The sequence below is a fragment of the Triturus cristatus genome, chromosome 11, assembly GCF_964204655.1.
Source record: "Triturus cristatus chromosome 11, aTriCri1.1, whole genome shotgun sequence".
NCBI lineage: Eukaryota > Metazoa > Chordata > Amphibia > Caudata > Salamandridae > Triturus > Triturus cristatus.
Window position 1 is genome coordinate 1,175,844,938 of NC_140594.1, and position 23,525 is coordinate 1,175,868,462.

General features: G+C 48.8%; 1 protein-coding gene across 1 annotated transcript in view; it reads right to left on the reverse strand.

Annotated features, from left to right (window-relative positions):
• The window catches only part of TPRG1 (tumor protein p63 regulated 1), a 191,520-nt gene that overhangs the window by 115,043 nt on the left and 52,952 nt on the right, over window positions 1-23,525 (reverse strand). The window contains exon 4 of the mRNA XM_085635892.1: window positions 802-978. Coding sequence (XP_085492018.1) covers window positions 802-978 — 177 coding nt within the window. The remainder of the gene's footprint in view (window positions 1-801; window positions 979-23,525) is intronic.

A 23,525-nucleotide genomic window follows, 5' to 3' on the forward strand; every position in this document is an offset into this window, starting at 1 on the left:
AGGCGGCGCTTCTGATATGGTGGAGGAGAGTCGCCCGTTACGTAGGCGGCGAATCACCATAATCAACATTACAGATGATCAAGAACAACGATAATGCAAAGCAAAATGTGTACTGATGATATTGCTCATCGCTGTCTCAAAACATGATGTTAAATAAAGAAAGAAAATCGAACAGAAACCACCTAACTAATGTGTCCGTCTCATGAGTGACATGACCTGTTTAATGTTGGTCAGCCATCTTTAGGATGGACAAACAGACATGCGCACTGAGCGGTCTACAACCCGAGCTGCGTTGGCGGGTTGGAGACAGCAGGCACAGGCTCCCACCATCTCTGGGAGCGTACATGCAGGCCGCTCCGGCCAATCCTGACGCTGCTTTCATGCAGCATGATAGCAGCGCCAGGACTGGCCTTAGGGGCGTCTGGGAGCCTGTGTGGAACTGGAGAGGAGCAGAAGAGTGCTGATGAGGTGGGCAGCAGGGAAGTTATTTCTATGTCATTTAAAAAACAAAAAATACCAATTTTGTACAGGTTCAGTCCTGGTTCATTTCCCCAGGCTCACTTCTATTCAGGAATACACCGCACGAGCCTCCTCTGTTCTGAACTTCATAAGCGAGAAGAGCCCTACGGTACATCTACAAGTACTTTTTAAAGAAAACTGGTTAAGAGGCAAGCAGCTGGAATTCATGAGTTAAGGGTGAGCAAGTCAATTATAATGTGGGCCATAAGATCCACCAATGAAGCAATGACGACAAACGTGACATTCAACGACACTTGGCATAAGCGAACAAGTCGCACTCACTTGTCGAGGGACCGCGGCGGGAAGGTGAACTGTCCGCGGCAGATCCTGTCCACGTAGTTGAGCGGCACCTTCTGGATCTGCTGGCAGGCCAGCATGATGAAGTCATACTTGCAGATGAGCAGACTCTTCTCTGTGATCATCACCACGCGCTCCTTCTCGTTGTTCCAGTGGTCCACCCTATGGAGAGGAGGGAAGACACAAGTGACATCATCAGGAGGGGACGCAGGAGCCACGCTGGAGGTGACCAAGACAAGTGGGACATCACAGAGAGGCATACAGTAGTGATGCTTGAAAAGGCTCTTCCAAAGAACCTTGTGCATTGTACAGAAGGGGACGCTTGTTGTTTGTGTGGATGGAAGGGGAGAATCCCATGACATCATCAGAAGGGGATGCGGGAGCCGTGCTGGAGGTGAACAAGACAAGTGCAACATGATGGAGTGATGCTTGAAGGGGCTTTTCCAAAGAACCTTGTGTGTTTATTTATTTTATACAATTTATAAAGAGCGCAAATACCCATAGGTGTCTCGGCGCTACGGACAGCGAGCATGAAACATGGTCTGTGGACTATTGGCTAAAAAGCCATGTTTTTATAATTTTCCTGAAGGCAAGTAGGGTCGGGCAGGTCTTGATGTGGATGGGGAGAGAATTCCACAGTTTGGCGGTGGCGACGGTAAACCGTCTGTCCCCCATGAAGCTTTCTTAGTGCGCGAGATCCTCAACAAGTTCGCTGTAGATGACAGTAGAGATCTGTTGTGGGTGTAAGCACCAAGCGCTTCCTTCAGGAACCTAGGTCCAGTATTACGCGTGGCTTTATAGGCGATACAGAGGGCCTTGAATTTGATTCAGCTTCTTATAGGAAGCCAGTGAAACTGTCGCAGCACTGTTGCGATGGATTTGTACTTAGGGGTCCCGGATAGCATTCTAGCCGTGGAGTTCTGGACCAGCTGTAATTTGTTGAGGACCTTACTCTATGCATTCATGAAGAGACCTTTGCAATAGTCAGTTTAAGACATTACTAAGGTACTGACAAGGGTCTCTCCAGCGCTGAGTGGGAGGAATGGTAAGAGTTTTTTATCATCCTCAGAGTGTAGAATGACGATGAGACAACAGTGTTGACATGAGCTGCGAAGGACAACTTGTCGTCAAATATGACACCCAAGTTTCTGACCTTAGATACCGGGAGAGGGGGTGGTCCCAAGTTGGTAGGCCACCAGGTGGGGGACCAAGCCGGGGATAGTTTGCCAAAAGTCATTACCTCTGTTTTTTCAGAGTTTAGCTTTAGGTAATTGTTAGTCATCCACGTACTGATGGCCACCATTCCATCCTGAAAATTGGCCGCGACTGCTCCTCCATCATGGTGTACTGCCAGCACCAGTTGTGTGTCATCGGCGTAGGAAGTGAGACCTATCCCATGTGCTTTGATGACTCTGGCCAAGTCCGACACATAGATGTTAAATAGTGTCGGACTCAGCGATGATCCTTGCGGCACGCCACATGGGAGGGTGAATGATGGAGAGTTAAAGAAGCCAAGACTCATTGATTGGGTGCGGTTAGACAGGAAGGAGGCTAAGAAGGCTCGGGCCCTGTGTTTGATATCGATGGTTGTGACACGGTCGATCAAAGTAGCATGATCGACTCTGTCAAATGCCGCTGACAAGTCCAGGAGTACCAGGACGGCAGCACCACCTTCATCTAGTATCATCCATGCGATTAGCTATACAGATTCTCTTCTTATTACAAGTACCAGAGGGGCTTTATTGTATCACTTCCGACATGCAGGGGTGCGGTCTATTTGATCTCGGATGGAAGCACTCACTTGTAATAATGCATTACTTGTTCATAAGTCAGATCTTTTATTCTTTTTCGACTGACAGCTGATAAATCATATATATTTACATATTAGCAGTTTATATGTAGTTCAAATCAAGATTGTTTGTCTTATAACAGAGAAGCTAACACGTGTTTTGTCCCCACTTTGGACTTTTTCAAGGCTGCCCTGATGATATTCAAACAAGATTGCTCTGAACTACACAAACTATTTGTACTTAAATATACTGGGTTTACCAGCTGTCCAACAAAAAAGAATAACATGGACTGACTTATGGATGTTTACATGATTACAGTGGTGCGCTGCTGTTAGTCGTTGTAATATATAAATAACATAGTCCATACATAGTCTCCCCAGGCTCCAGTACAAAGTACTGTTAATTAGGAAGGCACAGTGCAGTAAAGAGTTACATCTTTAAGGTACAGACCTGGTCCATTTGGGGAAGGAAATGGCACCATGGTACGGGCTGTGGCCCCTGCAGTGGAGATGGCACCAGAGTATGTAAAGTGGCCCTTGCAGTGGAGATGGCATCATGGTACTTGCTGTGGGCCATGCGGTGGAGATGGCATCATGGTATGGGCTGTGGCCCCTGCAGTGGAGATGGCACCAGAGTATGTAAAGTGGCCCTTGCAGTGGAGATGGCATCATGGTACTTGCTGTGGGCCATGCAGTGGCAAGAGTCAGAGTTAAAGGGCTGATGAGGATGTGTGGAGCTGCTGGTACCCAGTGGCACAGCACAACATGATGGGCTCCCTTGCAGAATGTGATGAGGGATGCCAGCATCTTTCAGATCGCACAGACAGTCATTGGTTTTGGGCTCAATGGGGGCCCCTGAATGGTAGGACCCTCCTATGCTGCAGGGGCCTGTTCGGTAAAGCAAAGCAGCTTTCCCGAGCGTTTGACTATTTCTTATTCCATGTCATTGCACGCATTCTGCAAGGCATTGAGTGGCAGGGCTTAGAGGGTGAGGGGCCCCTACAAACAAACTCTGGGGGCCCCCCTGAACTGCAGGGCCTGCGGGGGCCTTTATTATGTCCCTGTCCGTACCCCAGCGCAGTCACAGACTTTAAAAAAGATCTAGTGAATTAAAAACGCCAACTCAGTAGCCTATGTTATTAGCCAGCTTGTTCTCCACACATCCTCGGTTCTGGAACTGAAGGGCACAGTGAATAAACAGGACTGTACTATGGTCAAATGATGTCGCTGTACAACACTCGACAAGGTTTTAGATTCATTTGTTGTTTCAAATATCCAAGGCTGTGTATCCGAAAGTTTGAATTTGACGTCGAGCACGATACAGTGCATTACCAGCAGTGGTAGCTTGATAACCGTCTTTACAAGTCAGTGGCGCGCACACAATTCGCAGCATCCGGTCGCATTCAAGAACGAAGGTTAATGCGGTATGATAGATAAAGAAACCCCTCTGGATGCAGAATCAGACTCTGAACATGTCATAGCGCATCAACACTGCCATCAGCCAGTCAAGTTTAGACGATGGGTAGACACCTCTCCCCCTCTCTTAAAAAAAGCTACCCTTCCCCCTCAGTGGTCATGCTGACAGCAGAATATGTTTTTGAGTTAATTAACCTACAGATGGAAGCCCAGGTTGAATTGTACAACACCGAATGTTTCTTGGATAATTATAATTTTTAACTTAAAATGAGGACCTATAAACAGACATTCTTTCTGTTCACAGTGCTGATATCGATAGCAGGTTATTCACAAGGCCCCTTTAAAGTTTTTAAACCAAATTGTGATCTTTCTGTTCTTAAATTGAGTGCCTGACCAGATGTAAGTAAGCCATATATGTCTTTTCAATCACCTCAATTCGTTTGGTGTCAGTATATTATTTCTCTCTTTCTTGACTACTCTTTGGGTTCAGGTTTGTGTTACACCGGACGGTCCTATACTTAACTAGGCCTTTTTCTTTCTGTACACAGGTCTGTGTCTCTTTTTCATAAATTATGCCATTGAAGGCTATATATGTAATTTTAAATTATGTTTATACAGGGGACTACTTTTTCAATCTACTCTTCGTCCTGAAGATGGTCCGACGGTCAAATCTGCCACAAAAGACCGAAACGTCAACAAATACATCTATTTCTTCAGCATTGGTTGCCTTTTAGGAACTGTTATCTGTTGCTTTCAGATTCATTTCCTCTATTATGATCTGGAATAGATGTTCACGCCTATAATCTGAAGGTTTTATAAGTTGTATGTCCTCCTTCATGGTGTTTTGTTGTATTCCAATGTACCCTCTCTAATTCTTTTCATATTAAAATGCTTACCATTGAAAAGAGACATACCTGTGTCTGAGAATTATCTATTGCTGAATATTCATGCTTTAAATATCTACATTGATGCTTTGGTTGTTCAATAGTCAGCCACCAGTCGGGGCTAGACCAATAAGTGATTATTTTGAATAGGTTTGACTGAGAGTATCTAATGAAATCCCTTGAAGGCACCTTTACCCTCTACTAGTTGTTTTGCCCAAGCCTCCAAGGGTAGATTGGGTTCCCCACTTTCTTGTTATTGCTATTTGTAATAGGGCCCCAGGTTGGATCTGGACAGCGCACATGCTGTTGTTCTATTCTGTTCTGTTCTGTTCTAGCCTACTCTGGGCATTTCCAAAGCCCATGGCTACCCTAGGGGCCTCCCAGCTTGTTCTTGAGGAGAATCTCCTGAGTTCTGTAAATGTGCGATGCCTGTGCTGCTGTGTGCGCGTTTGGTACAAACACTACCAGACGGGCGCTGCAGCCTTACTTTTCTCTTGTCATTCTTTTGTGTTAGCGTAGAGATGCCCATATGGCATGGTACTTCGTCATTCTGTTGTGCCATCTATTTATGGTGCCCCATACCACTGGTATAGCCGGGGGCATCCTCAGAGGAAGGACTGTGAGAAGGTAGACACAAGCTGTGCCAACCTGATGACTTATTGGGAATCTGCAAGTCAAAGTCCTCTTCAGTCTCATTACAGACCTGTGTGCCCACCCACAGAACCCTTCTCTGGTCCTCACCATTGCCTTGTGCCCTGCTGAGTTTGGCAATGTGAGCAAAATGTGGGCTGATGGTAAGGGGCAATTTATGGGTAAAGGGGCAGTAGATAATCCAAAAACTGGAGAATATGGACAGAAAAGCTAAGAATCCATCGCTAAAAGTGTTCGGAGGAGATATCTTCCTATTTAAATGATATTGAGATGTCAGTCTCATGGTGGGGACTCACCCTCATAGGGTAAGAGCTGTGACGATGAAGAGATGTCCTCAGAGTTACAATGTCGCTAAGTAAACAGGATCTCTGCTCAGTGGCATTGCCGGGGGGTCTTGGCCCAGAGCGCAATTAATGAAATTAGGCCCCCCTCCCCACCCCCAGCTGATATTGAAATACTGCTATAAATCAGCAGCAGCACGCCCATCACAGCCTTGGACCCCGGTGCCACTGCACCTGCTTCACAAATGTAATTTACGGGTCTCCAGGTTCCTCACTCTGCTCGTCTTTCCTTCTCACCTCCTTGTTTCTACCTCTCCTCTCATCTCCATCCATTTAAAGCTCTCCTCTCTGCCCCCTTCCTCAGTCTCTGTCTTTACCCTCTTCTGTCCCTCACTCATCCACCCACACCTCCTTTCCCCTTATCTCCTTATTCCTGGTTCCTTCTCTTCCTTTTCCTTTCCCCTCTTTGCTCATCTTTATCTCTTTTCTCACGCAACTTTATATCTTTCTCCCATTCTGTAACCTTTCCCTTCAATCCACCCCCCCCCGCCCCCTCTCTTTTTATTTTAACTCTTTCCTCTTCTTTTCCCTCATCCTCGTCTCCCTCTGTATCCTTCACCCGGAGAAGTAAACAAGCGAAGCTCCCGGCCTGCACTGTCTCTGAAAAGATAAACTAGAGCAGGCAGCCTGTGAAATAACATCAGTGTGGCAGGGCGATTGGGCCCCTCCGACCCCTGGGCCCCGGTGCACTGCACCGCCTGCACCGATGGTAGCTACGCCCTCGCCTCTGCTCCTGTGCCCCACTGCCTGGAGCTTCATGCTGCCAGGCAAGACGGTCACCACATGTACACAAAGTTGGTAAATGTGGCGGCTTGTGTAGTGTAGCGCCAAGAACTGGGCGGGCTTCTATGTGCGCCCTGGTTGAAAGTGCATTTTCTAAAGGCCAGCGGGCCACCAGTGGGAGGAGCTCCAGCATTAACCTGCACGCAGCTTCCCTTTGGCCCCCTGTGTATAAAAGCAAGTAGTGGACAGAGCGACTGCAAAAACATGTACAGATTAGAGTTTTTGTTTGCATCAGAACTTTCGGACAATGTATAAAAGCCACAACCAACTTGGAATGAAATGCTTTGAAAATAACTCAAAAATGAAAATCGGTTTAATTCTCGGAATGTACCGCAGATTATGTTCCTTTAATGTGTGTAATCTTGGTTTAATTGACTGGTTTATAGACACTGCTTAGCCAGCAATATCCACCAGGGGGCAGGCTAAGCTTAGTTTTTAGTCATGATAAAATGACGTAGATTAATTAGTTCATCTTTAAAACAACAATCCGATGCTTACCAAGTTTTATAGAACTAAATTATCTCCTTTAAAGTCCAAATGCCTGAAAACAAACTATGCAATTGATACTAAGCTATACCCAGTCCCAGCCCCACCCCAGACCAGCAGACATAGGACTGCTATTGGTTTTTCCCCAGCTCCAAGCACATCTGAGCCCTCCTCCCACACCTGCCCAGGTCCCTTAAGACTTTGCTGGGTGCACCCCAAATCATTCTCCTCCATCTTGTGAGTTGCAGCCCACCTGTGCCCAGATTGCAGTGAACAGAGTCCAGGAAGTGGTAAGGAGGCAGACTAGTGCTGTCTCTTTCCTAAAAAAGTTTAAAAAACGATTTTCCCTACCTGTGATTGCATCATCTTTTTTTTTCTTTTTAAATTTCTTTACCTGTCTTTGCCTGTGGTTGTTACAGTTTAAAATTGTAGTTTTAACCTGCCAGTGATTGCATAATTTATCCCATGTTTTTGTGTTTAAACTTTTGTTTTTTCCTGCCTGTGACTACTTCCATTTAACCTGTTGAATTGTGGGATTTGCGCTCCAAACTCTGCAGTTTTTCCCTCTCATTCCCCGTGACTATCAGTTTTTCCCTCCAAATGTCTCCTTTGCTTTGTGCTAAGGCCTGTATGTTAAGCAGTGCACCCCCAGCCACCATTTTGTGTTAACAAGTCAGTGAAACCAGCTCCCCCTCCCCCCCAGCAACAGGGATATTCTACATCAGAGGGTGCTCTGAGACAGCAGTAATCTGGTGTGTGCTGTTTAAACTGTGTTTAATAGGGACTGTGCACTTTTTTTGGCCAGGAGAGGGAGTAGAGCTTTACACAAATAGTGTTGTTGGAGGACAAGTTCACCTGCAGAAGTCCAAAGTGTGGATTGAGCCTGTCTGTCTCCTAGGAGATTTCTGAATAGAGCAGCAGCTTCCAACTCCCTGGCCAGCAAACCTGGTCTGAGGTAGCTGGGACCCTATATAGGCTGATATTGTTCGGTACATGTGTGCTCTGATTGGTGATTGTATCTGATGTTTCTATTGGATTAGGGCTAGTGTCCTCATTGGTTGGTTATTTGAGGGTTCTGACTGGCTTTTGGGTCTGTGATTCAATCAATGTAGGGTTGGGACTAGGGCTAGGTATAGGATTTCTATTGGAATTAGGGACTAGGGCTTCCTGTGTTATTGGTTGTTGGGACTAAGGTGGGACTAGGGCTAGGGTTAGTTCTTTAATTGGAAGTAGCGAATAGGGCTTTTGGTGTGATAGGTTACTGGACTAGGTGTGGGACTAAGAGTAGGGTTAGGCTTTCTATTGGAAGTAGGGACTAGAGCTTCCTGTGCCATTGGTTGCTTGGACTAGGGTTAGGACAACTGGTAGGGCTAGGGCCTCTATTGGAGGTAGAGATCAGGGTTTTTTAAAACTGATTGGGTGCTTAGACTAGGGCTAAGAATGGCTGTAAGGTCCTGGTCTCCTATTGGTTCTAGATTTTAGGGCTAGTGTTGTGATTGGATGGTGTTAGGACTAGGGTTCCCATTGGCTGAAGGGGTCACCTGACTACTAGGGCTACATAAGGCCAGGGTTTAGGGCGTCAAGGCTAAGGGTGGGGAGGACAAGGGTGAGTGCCTGTTTGAGCCTGTAGGGCGGAGAGGACAAGGGTGAGTGCCTGTTTGAGCCTGTTCGAGACTGGTCGGGACTAGGGCCAGAAATGCTGCCCATTGCCTCATTCATGAACACCCACCCTATGTAGGTGTCCCTCTGTACATAAGCATTAATAGATATGTACCTATCTTTGTGTATTGCTTTGTATAAACATGTAGAATAATTATTTTGTTATGAAAACCAAAAAAAAACAAAATCATCTTTGGTCTCTATGTACTTGCTTCCATTGTGCATCTATGTACCTCCATGTACTTGGATCTGTGTGTCTGGTACTTTTCTCCTGAAAAAGCATATCCAATGCACTCCCCTGTTTCTCATCCTGTACCTCTATCAATATCTTTAATCTACATATACTTACCTCCTTTATGCATCTGTATACTTTCAATGTACTTATGGATCTATATATTTATCACTTTCCTCTAATTTAGCATATCCAATGCACTACCCTATTTCTCATCCTATACTTCTCTCACTATATTTTCTAGCCCAACTTTTTGACTCATCTCAAACTTCTTTCTACTACTCTTTCCAATACACTACCCCATCTTTCACCCTATACATTTATCATTACATCCTCTACACCCACTCTCATTTATCCCAAACCCCATACCACTACTATGATCCCCAAAATAACCCTTTCTTGACTCTCTCCTACTCTACCCCTCCTCTAAAACAAACCTTTTGAAACTCTCCCCCACTCTACCCCTCCTTGCATCATCTGACACCTCTTTTACTATACTGATCCCCCACAACAAACCTTTCTAAACTCTTCTCTCTGACTCCTCCCCTCCAAAAACCCTTTTTACTCATCCAAAAGCCTCTCCTACTGCTATGACCTCAAAAAACAGAAAGAATAAAATCCTTCACTCTATCCCTCCACTATCCTTTTCAATCAAAATAACAGACTAACATGTTCACTTCTGTAATTCCATATTCCACTATACTAATTCAACACTAAGCTTTTATGGGTTCCGGAGTAGCGTGCTACTCGCCAACAAAGCGTTTCAACACCCCATCAGGGGTAATAGGCGCTATATGAATGCAAACCTTTCTTCCCATTCTATCCCTCCGCTATCCTTCTCACTCCATATAACTGACTAATATCCACCACTCAAATTGCTTCATATTTCACCATACTAATTCACCACTAATCCTTTAAGGGCTTCCGGAGTAGCGTGCTTCAACACCCCATCAGGGGTAACAAGCACTATATAAATACAAACCTTTCTTCCCCTTCTATCCCTCCGCTATCCTTCTCACTCCATATAACTGACTAATATCCACCACTCAAATTGCTTCATATTTCACCATACTAATTCACCACTAATCCTTTAAGGGCTTCCGGAGTAGCGTGCTACTCGTCAGAAAAGCGCTTCAACACCCCATCAGGGGTAAGAAGCGCTATATAAATACAAACCTTTTTTCCTCTTCTATCCTTCTGCTATCCTTCCGAATCCAAATAACTGACTAACATATCCACCACTTAAAATGTACTTGCATGTTTCACTATACTGATTCAACACTAATCCTCTATGGGTCACGGAGTAGCGTGCTACTCACCGAAAAGTGCTTTGACGCCTCGTCAGGGGTAGTAAGCGCTATACAAATGCAATTACAATACAATACTGTGGGGTGCGGTGAAAACATTCAAGGAAAGGGATAGTAGATGACACTCACAGGGAACAGACCAAAATTGACACGAGGGAAGGGACAGAAGATGACACTCACAGGGGGACAGGACAGAAGATGACACTCACAGGGACGGGACCGAAGAGGACACTCACAGGGAAGGGACAGAAGAGGACACTCACAGGGGGTTAGGACAGAAGATGACACTCACAGGGGGTTAGGACAGAAGAAGACACTCACAGGGAAGGGACAGAAGATGACACTCACAGGGAAGGGACCGAAGATGACACTCACAGGGAAGGGACAGAAGAGGACACTCACAGGGGGACAGGACAGAAGATGACACTCACAGGGGGACACGACAGAAGATGACACTCACATGGAAGGGACAGAAGAGGACACTTACAGGGAAGGGGCAGAAGAGGACACTCACAGGGACGGGACAGAAGAGGACACTCGCAGGGACGGGACAGAAGAGGACACTCACAGGGACGGGACAGAAGAGGACACTCACAGGGAAGGGACAGAAGAGGACACTCACAGGGACGGGACAGAAGATGACACAGGGAAGGGACAGAAGATGACACTCACAGGGACGGGACAGAAGATGACACTCACAGGGACGGGACGGAAGATGACACAGGGAAGGGACAGAAGATGACACTCACAGGGACGGGACAGAAGATGACACTCACAGGGAAGGGACAGAAGATGACACTCACAGGGAAGGGACAGAAGATGACACTCACAGGGAAGGGACAGAAGATGACACTCACAGGGAAGGGACAGAATATGACACTCACAGGGACGGGACATAAGATGACACTCACAGGGACGGGACGGAAGATGACACAGGGAAGGGACAGAAGATGACACTCACAGGGACGGGACAGAAGAGGACACTCACAGGGAAGGGACAGAAGAGGACACTCACAGGGAAGGGACAGAAGAGGACACTCACAGGGACGGGACAGAAGAGGACACTCACAGGGAAGGGACAGAAGAGGACACTCACAGGGAAGGGACAGAAGAGGACACTCACAGGGGGATAGGACAGAAGATGACACTCATAGGGAAGGGACCGAAGATGACACTCACAGGGACGGGACTGTCAAGAATTCCTGTCATACAAGGGAAACACGCCCTTATGTAAACAGGAGAGCTGTTACATAACTCAAGGGAAACACGCCCTTATGTAAACAGGAGAGCTGTTACATAACTCAAGGGAAACACGCCCTTATGTAAACAGGAGAGCTGTTACATAACTCAAGGGAAACACGCCCTTATGTAAACAGGAGAGCTGTTACATAACTCAAGGGAAACACGCCCTTATGTAAACAGGAGAGCTGTTACATAACTCAAGGAAAACACGCCCTATAAAGGGAGGAACCGGGAGGTACAAGGCTGTCGGATATTGTGTTTACACCGACGTACCTGCTTCGTGAAGAGCAGTGTTCCGGAGTGGTGCTCCAGTAAGGCAAGAACGGAGGTAGGTCGAGTCGTTACTCCCTGGGCCGTGTCTTGCCCCATCGTCACCTGTGAAGGACCCGGAAGCTCTACCGGTCAACCATTGAGCTTCGCTTTTTGACTCGGCTGAGTCCAAGCGCAGTGGCGCTTTTGCTGGTTGGAGTCGTAACTCCCAGCCCGACCAGAGACACAGGGACTGCCAGCTGTAACGCACACCAGGACGTGTTTGCCGCGTTACAGACTCGGAAGTCCACAGGATCGATCGAGCGGCTGCTCTCGGTTCAGTCTTCTTGCTTGTGATTGGGGTATCGGTGACGCATCACCAGGAGGTGACTCCGCGTCCTGGTGCAGTCTGAGGAAGAGGTTGAGCGGCTGCTCCCTTCAGGTAGAGACCCCGGCTGGGTGTTTCCCTGACTCCTCGATTCTCCCCAACACTCTTCGTGCCCCTCACAGCCTACCGATTGGCATTGTCGGCCATTTCATTTCTGCCCTCTGTTGGCATACGCCGGGATCGGCGTATATGCAGAGGACGGTTCAGACCATCCGTGCTGTGGGCTGGTAACGTACTTAGCCTGGAGGATTCCAGTGACTATAACTTTTGTTTGTTCTTTGTATTTTATTTGCCTTCATTAAAAGAACTAACCCTTCACAAGTGGTTGCGTCCTCATTGTCGTGTCTGTTAAACGATCCTGAGACGTTCAGGGCGTTACAAAATATCCGACCTTAATAACACTAACTGTCTCCCGGTCGATAACAGACATGGCAACACTTGATGATGTGCTGGCTGCTTTAGCGGCCATGCAAGTTGAAGTGGCTGCCTCTAGGCAAGAAACAGCCGATGTAAAAGCCAGACTGGATGCTATCCAATTGGACCCGCTCACGCCCAGCACCTCCCTCACGAACCAGACCCCTGCGGTAGTAGTGTAAATGCCGGTAGCCATCCCCTTGGCAACACCAGAGAGGTACAGTGGGGATCCTAACACAGTGCAGGTATTCCTCACACAAGTGGCGCTACATTTATTGTGCAAACCAAAGGCGTTCTCCACGAGTCAGGCTCGTGTGGCTTTCCTTATATCCTATTTGGCTGGAAACGCGGCACAATGGGCCGTACCTCTGGTGAGCAGGGACGACCCCCTCTTATGTGATTGGGGTGCTTTTCGCGAGGAATTCCTGAAGGTATTCGACAGAAGGGCTGACTCGTACACGGCGGACCGTGAAATGCTTGAGTTGAGACAGGGATCCAACGACCTGGTGCAGTATCTCAACGCGTTCCGAAGGCTGGTTGCGGAAACCAAGTGGCCTGTTGCTAAACAGACGGCGCTCTTCCATCAAGGGCTGTGCGATGAGCTCAAGGACGCCGTGGCTCATATTGACCCTCAACCCAAGACATGTGAGGGCCTTATCAACCTGGTATTACGGCTGGAACATAGGCTAAGTGAAAGAAAGGGGGATCATGGGAGAAAAGGAAAATCCCTTCCATCCTATGTGACGGTGGGAAGTCCTGAAACTTCCACCGCATCCAAGGGAGAACCCATGGACATCAGCGCAATACGAGCGAGCCTCACAGCCACGGAGAAAGAGTCACGCCGTAAACAAGGATTGTGCCTATATTGTGGCAAAAAAGGCCACTACGTACGTGAATGCCCTGCCAAACCGAAGACGTCACGTTATCGGGCCAACCGGTCGGTAACAGCCGTGGTGGACATACCGGCGGAAAACTAGAGGACTCCAAGACCAGAGAAGGGGCATCTCGGAGTCACTCATCCATCCCTTCACTTTCCAACTCGGTCACTAAGGGACAACGACACCTGTTTATCACGGTGCACGTGGGAGTGCATGACCAGTGGATACCCGTTGTGGCCATGGTGGATTCAGGGGCCACTGGCATGTTTATGGACCACAACGAGGCATGCAGGCTAGGGCTAGTGCTTCTTCCCAAAGCAGTACCCGAAGACGTCTATGCGGTAGACGGAAGGCGATTGGTGACGGGGCCCATCGGACAGCACACGGGGGTCCTTCCGATGAGATATGGGAGGAACCATTTGGAACAAATCGATTTTAACATCATCCGAGCGCCCCAATATGGCGTCATATTGGGATTGCCGTGGCTACAGAAACACAACCCCTTTGTGGATTGGCCAACACATCGCATCGAAATGACGTCACCGTATTGCATCCTGCATTGTGGAATAAGAACGGAATCCCTTGACGCAGATGAGAGCGGGAGTCAGACGGTGGCTACAGCGGCAGAAAAAGATGTGGCTCTCCCCCAGGCTTATCACAGTTTTGAGGATGTATTTGATGAGGTGAAGGCGGAAGTGCTACCACCACATAGACAGTTTGACTGCCAGATCGACCTGGTGCCAGGGGCCAGCGTTCCCAGCGGCAGGCTGTATGCCCTGACGGAGCCTGAAAACGTGCATCTCCGGGGGTACCTGGATAAACTCCTCAAGCTAGGATTCATCCGCCCGTCCAAGTCTCCGCCCGCCTCGCCACTCTTCTTCATCCCGAAGGCTAATGGGGAGCTGAGAGCCTGTGTGGACTTTAGGGCATTGAATGCGATAACCATAAAAAATCGGTACCCCTTGCCTCTCATCAGTGTACTTCTGGAACAGGTCAAGAAAGCTCGTATCTACACCAAGTTGGATTTGAAAGGGGCATACCATCTGGTGCGCATGAGGGACGGAGACGAGTGGAAGACCGCCTTTAAGACCAGGTTCGGCCTTTTTGAGTACCTCGTCATGCCGTTCGGTCTGTGCAACGCCCCGGCAGCCTTTCAGTACTTTTTGAATGAGGTATTCAGAGAGGAGTTGGATATCTACGTGGTCGTATATATCGACGACATCCTCATCTATTCGTCCAGTGTGGAGGAGCACGTACACCACGTCAAAGCTGTGCTCCAAAAGCTGAGGGAAAACATGCTGTTTTGTAAACTCAGCAAGTGTGACTTCCACGTCACATCCGTGGAATTCCTCGGAGTGATGCTGAGTCCAGAGGGACAGGAGATGGCAGAACGAAAGATCAAGGCGGTGAAAGAATGGCCGGTGCCCCAAAGCGTGAAGGACGTCCAAAGTTTCATTGGCTTCGCCAACTTTTACAGGCGGTTTATAGATGGATTTTCAGGAGTGGTGGCCCCAATCACACAGCTACTGAGGAAGTCCAAGGAGTTTGTCTGGTCCCCTGAAGCGAACAAAGCCTTTGAGGCCCTGAAAAGCGCCTTTGGTAAGGCGCCGGTGTTGGCTCACCCCGATCCGGATCTCCCCTACGTGGTGGAAGCGGACGCGTCGGATGTGGCGCTGGGGGCTATCTTGTCCCAACGCAACCACGACACAGGGGTGCTTCATCCCGTTGCGTACATGTCCCGCAAACTCAACGACGCCGAACGCAACTACCATATTGCGGAGAAGGAGCTTCTCGCAATCAAGGACGCCTTCACCGAATGGAGGCATTGGTTGATGGGGGCAAGACATGTGGTATCGGTGTACACGGACCATCGGAACCTACAGTTCATGACGGCCACTAGACACCTTTCTCCCAGGCAGCTGCGGTGGATGATCTTCTTTGCGGGGTTCAACTTCCGCATCACATATCGGCCGGGGACGGAAAACCGGAAGGCGGACGCCCTGTCCCGTCAATCTGCAGTTAAGGAACCATTGCCTGCAACCGAGCGTTCCATCATTTCCCCGAGGATGGTATTGGGGGTTATCCAACCGGATACTTTCCTGAGGGGAATAAAGAGAGGGATCAGGTCATTCGCATGGCGGAGGTGGCTCCTCAGTCACAGAGAATGGCAGCTGAAGGACGGGATACCCCTGAAGGGCAGGTGCCTATTGATACCCACGCCTAGGCTAAGGAAGCAAGCATTCATCTGGTGCCATGACTCTCCATGCGCAGGTCATTTGGGCTTTGAAAAAACGGTGGCTAGCATGGGACGGCATTTCTGGTGGCCAACCATGAGAGTGGATGTCAGGAGGTGGGGACAGGAGTGTCCTACGTGTGCTACCATGAAGGCCGACCATGGCCGAACCCAAGGGCTCTTACATCCACTTCCGACCCCGGATAGACCATGGGATAGCATATCACTGGACTTCGTGGTGGGCCTACCAGTAGACCAGGGGATGACGGCAATACTGGTGGTGGTGGATTACTTGACGAAAATGGGGCACTTCATCCCCTGCAAGAGAGTCCCTACGGCCGGGGAATTGGCGTCACTACTCCTAAAGAATGTGGTACGACTGCATGGATTACCTGGGGTGATCGTGTCGGACCGGGGGTCGCAGTTTACTGCGCAATTCTGGAAGACTTGGTGCACTGCGCTGCATGTTAAGACCGCCCTGTCCACCAGCTACCACCCTCAAACGGACGGCCAAACCGAGCGCCTGAACCAAACGCTCAAACAGTATCTGCGATGTTTTGTGGACCAGGGCAGGGAAGAATGGGTCGACTTGCTATGGGTTGCAGAGATAGCCTATAACAACGCCACTCACAGCTCCACACAGTCATCTCCGTTCTATAGCAACTATGGCCAACATCCCAGGTTCTTGCCATTTCTACATCCGTTCAGAGAGGACAGGATTCCCGCCACAGCGGACAGGGTGGCACACATAAAAGACACGTTGATGCGCTCAAGGGCTGTCCTAATTGAGGCCAAGAGAAGATACAAGGCTGCGGCAGATAGGAAGAGAAGGCCCGGGCCACTGTACCGCACTGGAGACTACGTCTGGATATCCACAAGAAACATGAGGTTTCGAAAGAACAGTGTGTTCCATCCCAAGTACATGGGCCCCTATCGAATTACCAAGTGTATGGGTCCCGTGAACGTGAAGGTGTGCTTGCCCCAGTCATTGCGGATACACCCTGTCTTTCATGTATCATTGCTCAAACCAGCACCCTCCAAGCCGTCTGGGACACCTAGGCCGGTATGCGTGGAGTCGGAGGTGGAGTATGAAGTGTCGGGCATACGGGCGTCCAAATGGCGCAGGGGGAAGCTGTGGTACCTGGTTGCGTGGAAAGGCTATGGCCCGGAGGAGCATTCATGGGAACCGGCTGAAGGGGTTCATGCTCCGCGCTTGGTCTCCTTGTTCCATCGGCGTTTTCCTGCCAGCGCTGGACCCGTGGGGAGCCGCTGAGAGGGAGGATGTACTGTCAAGAATTCCTGTCATACAAGGGAAACACGCCCTTATGTAAACAGGAGAGCTGTTACATAACTCAAGGGAAACACGCCCTTATGTAAACAGGAGAGCTGTTACATAACTCAAGGGAAACACGCCCTTATGTAAACAGGAGAGCTGTTACATAACTCAAGGGAAACACGCCCTTATGTAAACAGGAGAGCTGTTACATAACTCAAGGGAAACACGCCCTTATGTAAACAGGAGAGCTGTTACATAACTCAAGGAAAACACGCCCTATAAAGGGAGGAACCGGGAGGTACAAGGCTGTCGGATATTGTGTTTACACCGACGTACCTGCTTCGTGAAGAGCAGTGTTCCGGAGTGGTGCTCCAGTAAGGCAAGAACGGAGGTAGGTCGAGTCGTTACTCCCTGGGCCGTGTCTTGCCCCATCGTCACCTGTGAAGGACCCGGAAGCTCTACCGGTCAACCATTGAGCTTCGCTTTTTGACTCGGCTGAGTCCAAGCGCAGTGGCGCTTTTGCTGGTTGGAGTCGTAACTCCCAGCCCGACCAGAGACACAGGGACTGCCAGCTGTAACGCACACCAGGAGGTGTTTGCCGCGTTACAGACTCGGAAGTCCACAGGATCGATCGAGCGGCTGCTCTCGGTTCAGTCTTCTTGCTTGTGATTGGGGTATCGGTGACGCATCACCAGGAGGTGACTCCGCGTCCCGGTGCAGTCTGAGGAAGAGGTTGAGCGGCTGCTCCCTTCAGGTAGAGACCCCGGCTGGGTGTTTCCCTGACTCCTCGATTCTCCCCAACACTCTTCGTGCCCCTCACAGCCTACCGATTGGCATTGTCGGCCATTTCATTTCTGCCCTCTGTTGGCATACGCCGGGATCGGCGTATATGCAGAGGACGGTTAGGACCATCCGTGCTGTGGGCTGGTAACGTACTTAGCCTGGAGGATTCCAGTGACTATAACTTTTGTTTGTTCTTTGTATTTTATTTGCCTTCATTAAAAGAACTAACCCTTCACAAGTGGTTGCGTCCTCATTGTCGTGTCTGTTAAACGATCCTGAGACGTTCAGGGCGTTACAGGGACAGAATATGACACTCACAGGGAAGGGACAGAAGAGGACACTCACAGGGGGACAGGACAGAAGATGACACTTACAGGGACGGGACAGAAGATGACACTCACAGGGACGGGACAGAAGAGGACACTCACAGGGACGGGACAGAAGAGGACACTCACAGGGACGGGACAGAAGAGGACACTCACAGGGACGGGACAGAAGAGGACGCTCACAGGGACGGGACAGAAGATGACACTCACAGGGACGGGACAAAAGATGACACAGGGAAGGGACAGAAGATGACACTCACAGGGACGGGACAGAAGATGACACTCACAGGGACGGGACGGAAGATGACACTCACAGGGACGGGACAGAAGATGACACTCACAGGGAAGGGACAGGAGATCTGTGTGTTGAAGAAAGACAACAGAAAAGACAAATGTAAAAAGTGAGAGAGAAACATTAAAGTGCTAATTGGCTATAGAGGATTTCCATCAATAACCAGTGATTGGTCAGTATCATCATCTGGATATCCAACCTTCCCACCACAATGAACCTCTCCAACAGGGGGTATTACGTGTGGTATAGGTGTCAACCAGAGCACCTGAATGTAACCCGGGAAGGGGGAAAAAGAAGACAGCAAAGTCACTGGCTTAGTCAGAATGTGTAGATGTATACCGAAAATGATATTTGAACAGTGCAGTGCAAACAAGTGAAGGTATTAAAAAAGGATTTAGAGGAAAGAGGAAGTTTAATTCAGAATATTCCTACTAATCCTTGGGTTAAAAAATGGTGCAGAAACAGCTTTTAACAAATAGGCTGTATAACAATATGGTCGACATGTTTCAGCCTGCTTGACCTCATGGTCAAATGGCTTTCTTCAGGACCAAATAATCTATTTATTGCTACTGCAACAATCAAGTGTGACAAAGAATAATAAGTGTGTAAAATACAACCTTTGTGGTGTATGACTTCTTCGTGCAGCCAGTATATATGAATTATCTGATTAGCACGAGAAGTGAGCCTCACCTCACCCGGTGCTGACTCAGGTTAAAGGAGGCCCCGCCCTCTCCGTCGGTACCTCGGGATGTATCTGAGACGTATGGGAGGTTTTTTGTGTCATTGATTACTGAACAGGGGACTGAGTCTGTTTGGGTCTCTAAATATTCCCTTGGACCCTTCCTTATTTGTTTTCCAAAGGGACAGAAGATGACACTCACAAGGAAGGGACAGAAGATGACACTCACAAGGAAGGGACAGAAGATGACACTCACAGGGAAGGGACAGAAGATGACACTCACAGGGAAGGGACAGAAGATGACACTCACAGGGAAGGGACAGAATATGACACTCACAGGGAAGGGACAGAAGATGACACTAGGGAAGGGACAGAAGATGACACTCACAGGGAAGGGACAGAAGGTGACACTCACAGGGAAGGGACAGAAGGTGACACTCACAGGGAAGGGACAGAAGAGGACAATCACAGGGACGGGACAGAAGATGACACTAGAGAAGGGACAGAAGATGCCACTCACAGGGAAAGGACAGGAGAGGACACTCACAGGAATGGACAGGAGATGACACTCACAGGGAAGGGACAGGCTGTCTCCTGGAAAGGTTGGAAACAGCTACAGAGGAGTAGTTCTCTTCTTGGAGACCACTTTCATTCTCTAGAGTACAGTGCATAATGTGACTGCTTCTAAGCGCTTGTGAAGGAGGTGACAGGGCTACATGTGACGTATGCGAGCATGTGGATTAGATTTAGCTGCTCTAGGGCTTCTCGTTTACATGACGAGTGGCCTTGATTGTGTTGCCTGTGTATCAGTGTTTTGAGGGAAAATACAGTCTAGAATCAAACAGCTGGTACTGCAGGTGAAAATGAATGGATTACTCGGTTATTGAATCCTACCTTGTGAGATGATCAATACTGACACCTCAAGAGATTAAGGGCCAGAAGTACGACCATTGAATTTTGCGACTTGCAAACTGCGACAAAATTCGAGTCCCAATATGCGAGTTGCAAAATTCAATGTACAACAGAGTCTCAGACACTGTTTGCGATTCCCAATGGAGTTGCAAATTGCATGCCTCATGAATATTAATGAGGCTGTTGCAATGTGCGACCCCATTAGGAATGGCTAGCTCTCCCAGGGATGGTGGCCTGCTGGGGTCAGCAGACCACCATGTCTGGGACTGCTTTGTCCATAGAGCAGTTTTTTTTTTTAATGCAGCCCGTTTTCCATGAAGGAAAACAGGATGCATTTAAAAAACAAAACTGTTTCATTTTCATTTTTTAAGAGCAGGCCGGTCCCTGGGACCACTGCCTGCTCTTAAAAAATATTTGTGCACCCATTGACAAAGGGGAAGGGTCACCTGGGGACCCCTTCCTGTTTGCGAGTGGCTTACCACCCTTCTGAGACACCCTAGGCACGCTCCTTCCTAATAGCGAGTTACTAACCCTAGTTTGCGAGTCGCTTATAGATTTGCGACTCGCAAAATAGGTTTAGTACATTGCCCATCCAATTTTTGCGGTCGCAAAAGGGCCAAAGAGCCGGTCGTACATCTGGCCCTAAATGTCTAGATTTAGTATATTTCGATTTTAATGTGCAAGTCTGTCAGATGCTAGTACATGTTTTTGTATATGTACAATGTGTGCATTCAGTATTATGTGTCCATAATTGTGTAAAAAGATCAAGTCTACACTCATACAATAATAGCTCCTTTGGCATGCAAACAATACATCATACATGAAGTACACATGATAGAAACACGAGGAAAATCACACCTTCAGCTACAAATTTACATGTGAGTCACTTGGATGGTATGAAATCAATCCAATGTAAAAATAATACAAAAAAGGAGAGAGTTTGGTCCTATGTTAAATGCAGAGCGGATCAATAAACGTTTCGCAGCTAACCAGCTCTTAATGCCTTCATCAGGACACAGATGCATTGAAGATTCCCAGGTGAAGTCATCGAGCCCCACAGGGTGAAAGTTGTTTTTGATGGATGGGATGAAAGGGCCAGGGCTGTCTGGAAGAGCCTGCGGAAATGATGCCCACCGGTGGCAGCGTTTCCCGTTGAAAACACATTTCGGAAGCAAGTGCTTCAAAGGTAGTACTTCTATGTGCCCTTAATAAAGGCCTTTCATGCTGCCTCACGATGACGTATCTAAATCAGGATGAGACGGGATCTTACAACAATGGGTTTCTTTTCCTTCCACAACGTAGTGCGGATTTGTGACATTATTTGGGAGACAATTCACTCCTGTTTTCCTCTGCGGCACTGCGTCAAGAAGGCAGGACACAGTCTGGCATCAGGAAGTGTCTGCAGGTTCCTGGCCCAGCCCAGCCCCCCCCCCCCCCCCCTTACATTGTATTTCAATAACCGCCTATTGCTACGGGTGATGCTGATTGGAGGACGGTTCAGACTTGGGGTTTTCCGATGCGGGGCAATCATTCTCGTCAGTTTAGGTTGTGGGGTACCCTACTGCGTTGTAGGATAGTTCAGGGCACCAGTGTAGGTGGGAGAAGAGAGGAGCCATTAGTGGGGTGTTGTGGGGTGCACAAGGGGTCAGCCATCACAGCTCAGAGTCAAACAGTGCATATGGTTTGGAAGAAAGCCAGACTTCAAGGGCCACGACCACTCGGTCTATGAATGGATGCTTTTCATTGGCCCCAGGTCCGGGTCAGATTTCTTTTGTTAAAGTTTAGACCTGACTGGACATTTGATTTTTACCTCATCGCTGGAGTCCAGAGTTGACAGACCAGTCTTGTCGCGTGATTCGTCCAGTACCTCTGGGTCCACCGGTGTCTGGGAACAAAGGAATGCACGCTTATCATGTGAGTGCACAGTGAGCTGCAGTCAAGGAATCCAGGCCTGTGCACAGGGAACTGCACCTCAACATTCCTTATGGACAGTAATGCCTGTGCACACAGATGAACGCAGAATGCAGTCAGACCGCATCAGTTTCACCAGAGCACGTGCTCGAACCCACTCTGCACCTCTCCATTTCCACAGTGGTTTCTGGGGGTTTCCCCTCTGCCGTGGACAGGGGCCCTGCCATGCTCCAAGCTGCTCGGCTTTCGCTTCCTCCGACACCTGACATCAGATCCCAGAGGGCTGCATGCAGAGGTGAATCTGCTGACATCTGTCCCGGAGGAGGCGGCGTCAGAGCTGGTCGCTTAGCAAATGACAGCGCAGCTGGTCCAGGCCTCTGAAAGGGTAACATAGCAACTGCTGCTTACCTTTTGATGTCTGCGTGGGGGTCATGTGCATCCATGCTACGACGGCCTTGTAGCACAGATGCAGGTACACTACCCCGCCCCCCCCCCCCCACCTGAAGGCTGCCTTCTGCAGCGCCGCAGCTTTATTTCTAGCATCCATAACTCCAAAACCGGTTGCAGAATCCAGAATATACAGCCACCGCGCACAGACTGCTTAATTTGAGCCGGTCGGTGGTTTACGGTGCTCGGAACGGCACTTGATTGTCAGCACCGGAGCTAGTGACAGACTGCCACAAGGTGGCGCTGCCTAGCTTATTTAGAGATGACCCCAACAACAGTTAATTATTAATTCTATAGTCATTAAAACTGGCTATTACCTGCAGCCAAAGCCATTCTTTGTGGGTCTGAAATGGTCTGAATTGTCACACTTATAGGAGTGTGAGGGTTAGTAGTTTGTTGTTGCTGTTATTGGCAGCGCTGGCGGGGGAAATGTGTGGGGCGAGCTGCAGTGGCCGCCTGACGAGAGCTCTGGCACTTATTTTTATTTACAAATTAAGCACCGACTGGAACTCAAGAAAGCATCAATCATTTGAATTGGGACTCGACCACCCTCTGATGCAACCACAGTCCAGTACGTGGAGGCGCTTGTAGTGTCCCAGGTCTCAGTCTAACCTCCGTGTGGTGAGATATTTCCGGTGTGTGCGGAAGGGCATGCGCCGGGTGAGAGGGGAGTACAGGACACGCAGATCACGAGCCCTTGCACGCGAGAAGAGGTGCACCGGCCTCCTGCTCCGTTCTACGGAGCTTGTGTGTCTCCTACAGGGAGCCACGTCCAGTGAGGCCTCAGCTGTTGATAAACAGCCCTTCTACTGATTCAACCACGTGCCACGGCACTGCTACATCTGGAAAGATCATTTTGTGCAGTTCACTTGGGGCCAGATGTACAAAGCATTTTTCCGGTCACAAACCGACCAATTTGCAGAATCGGGCCGCCTGCGACCCGAAAACTGCTTTTTCAAATGTACAAAATGCCATGCGGTAACTTGCTAACGAATCACGGGCCAGATGTACGACCTTTCCGTTTTGCAGGTCGTAATTTGCAATTTTTAAGCGACTCGCAGTTTGCGACTCGCAAAACGTAATGTAATAATGTGTCTCAGACGCATTTAGGGATTCTAATAAGGGGTGGCG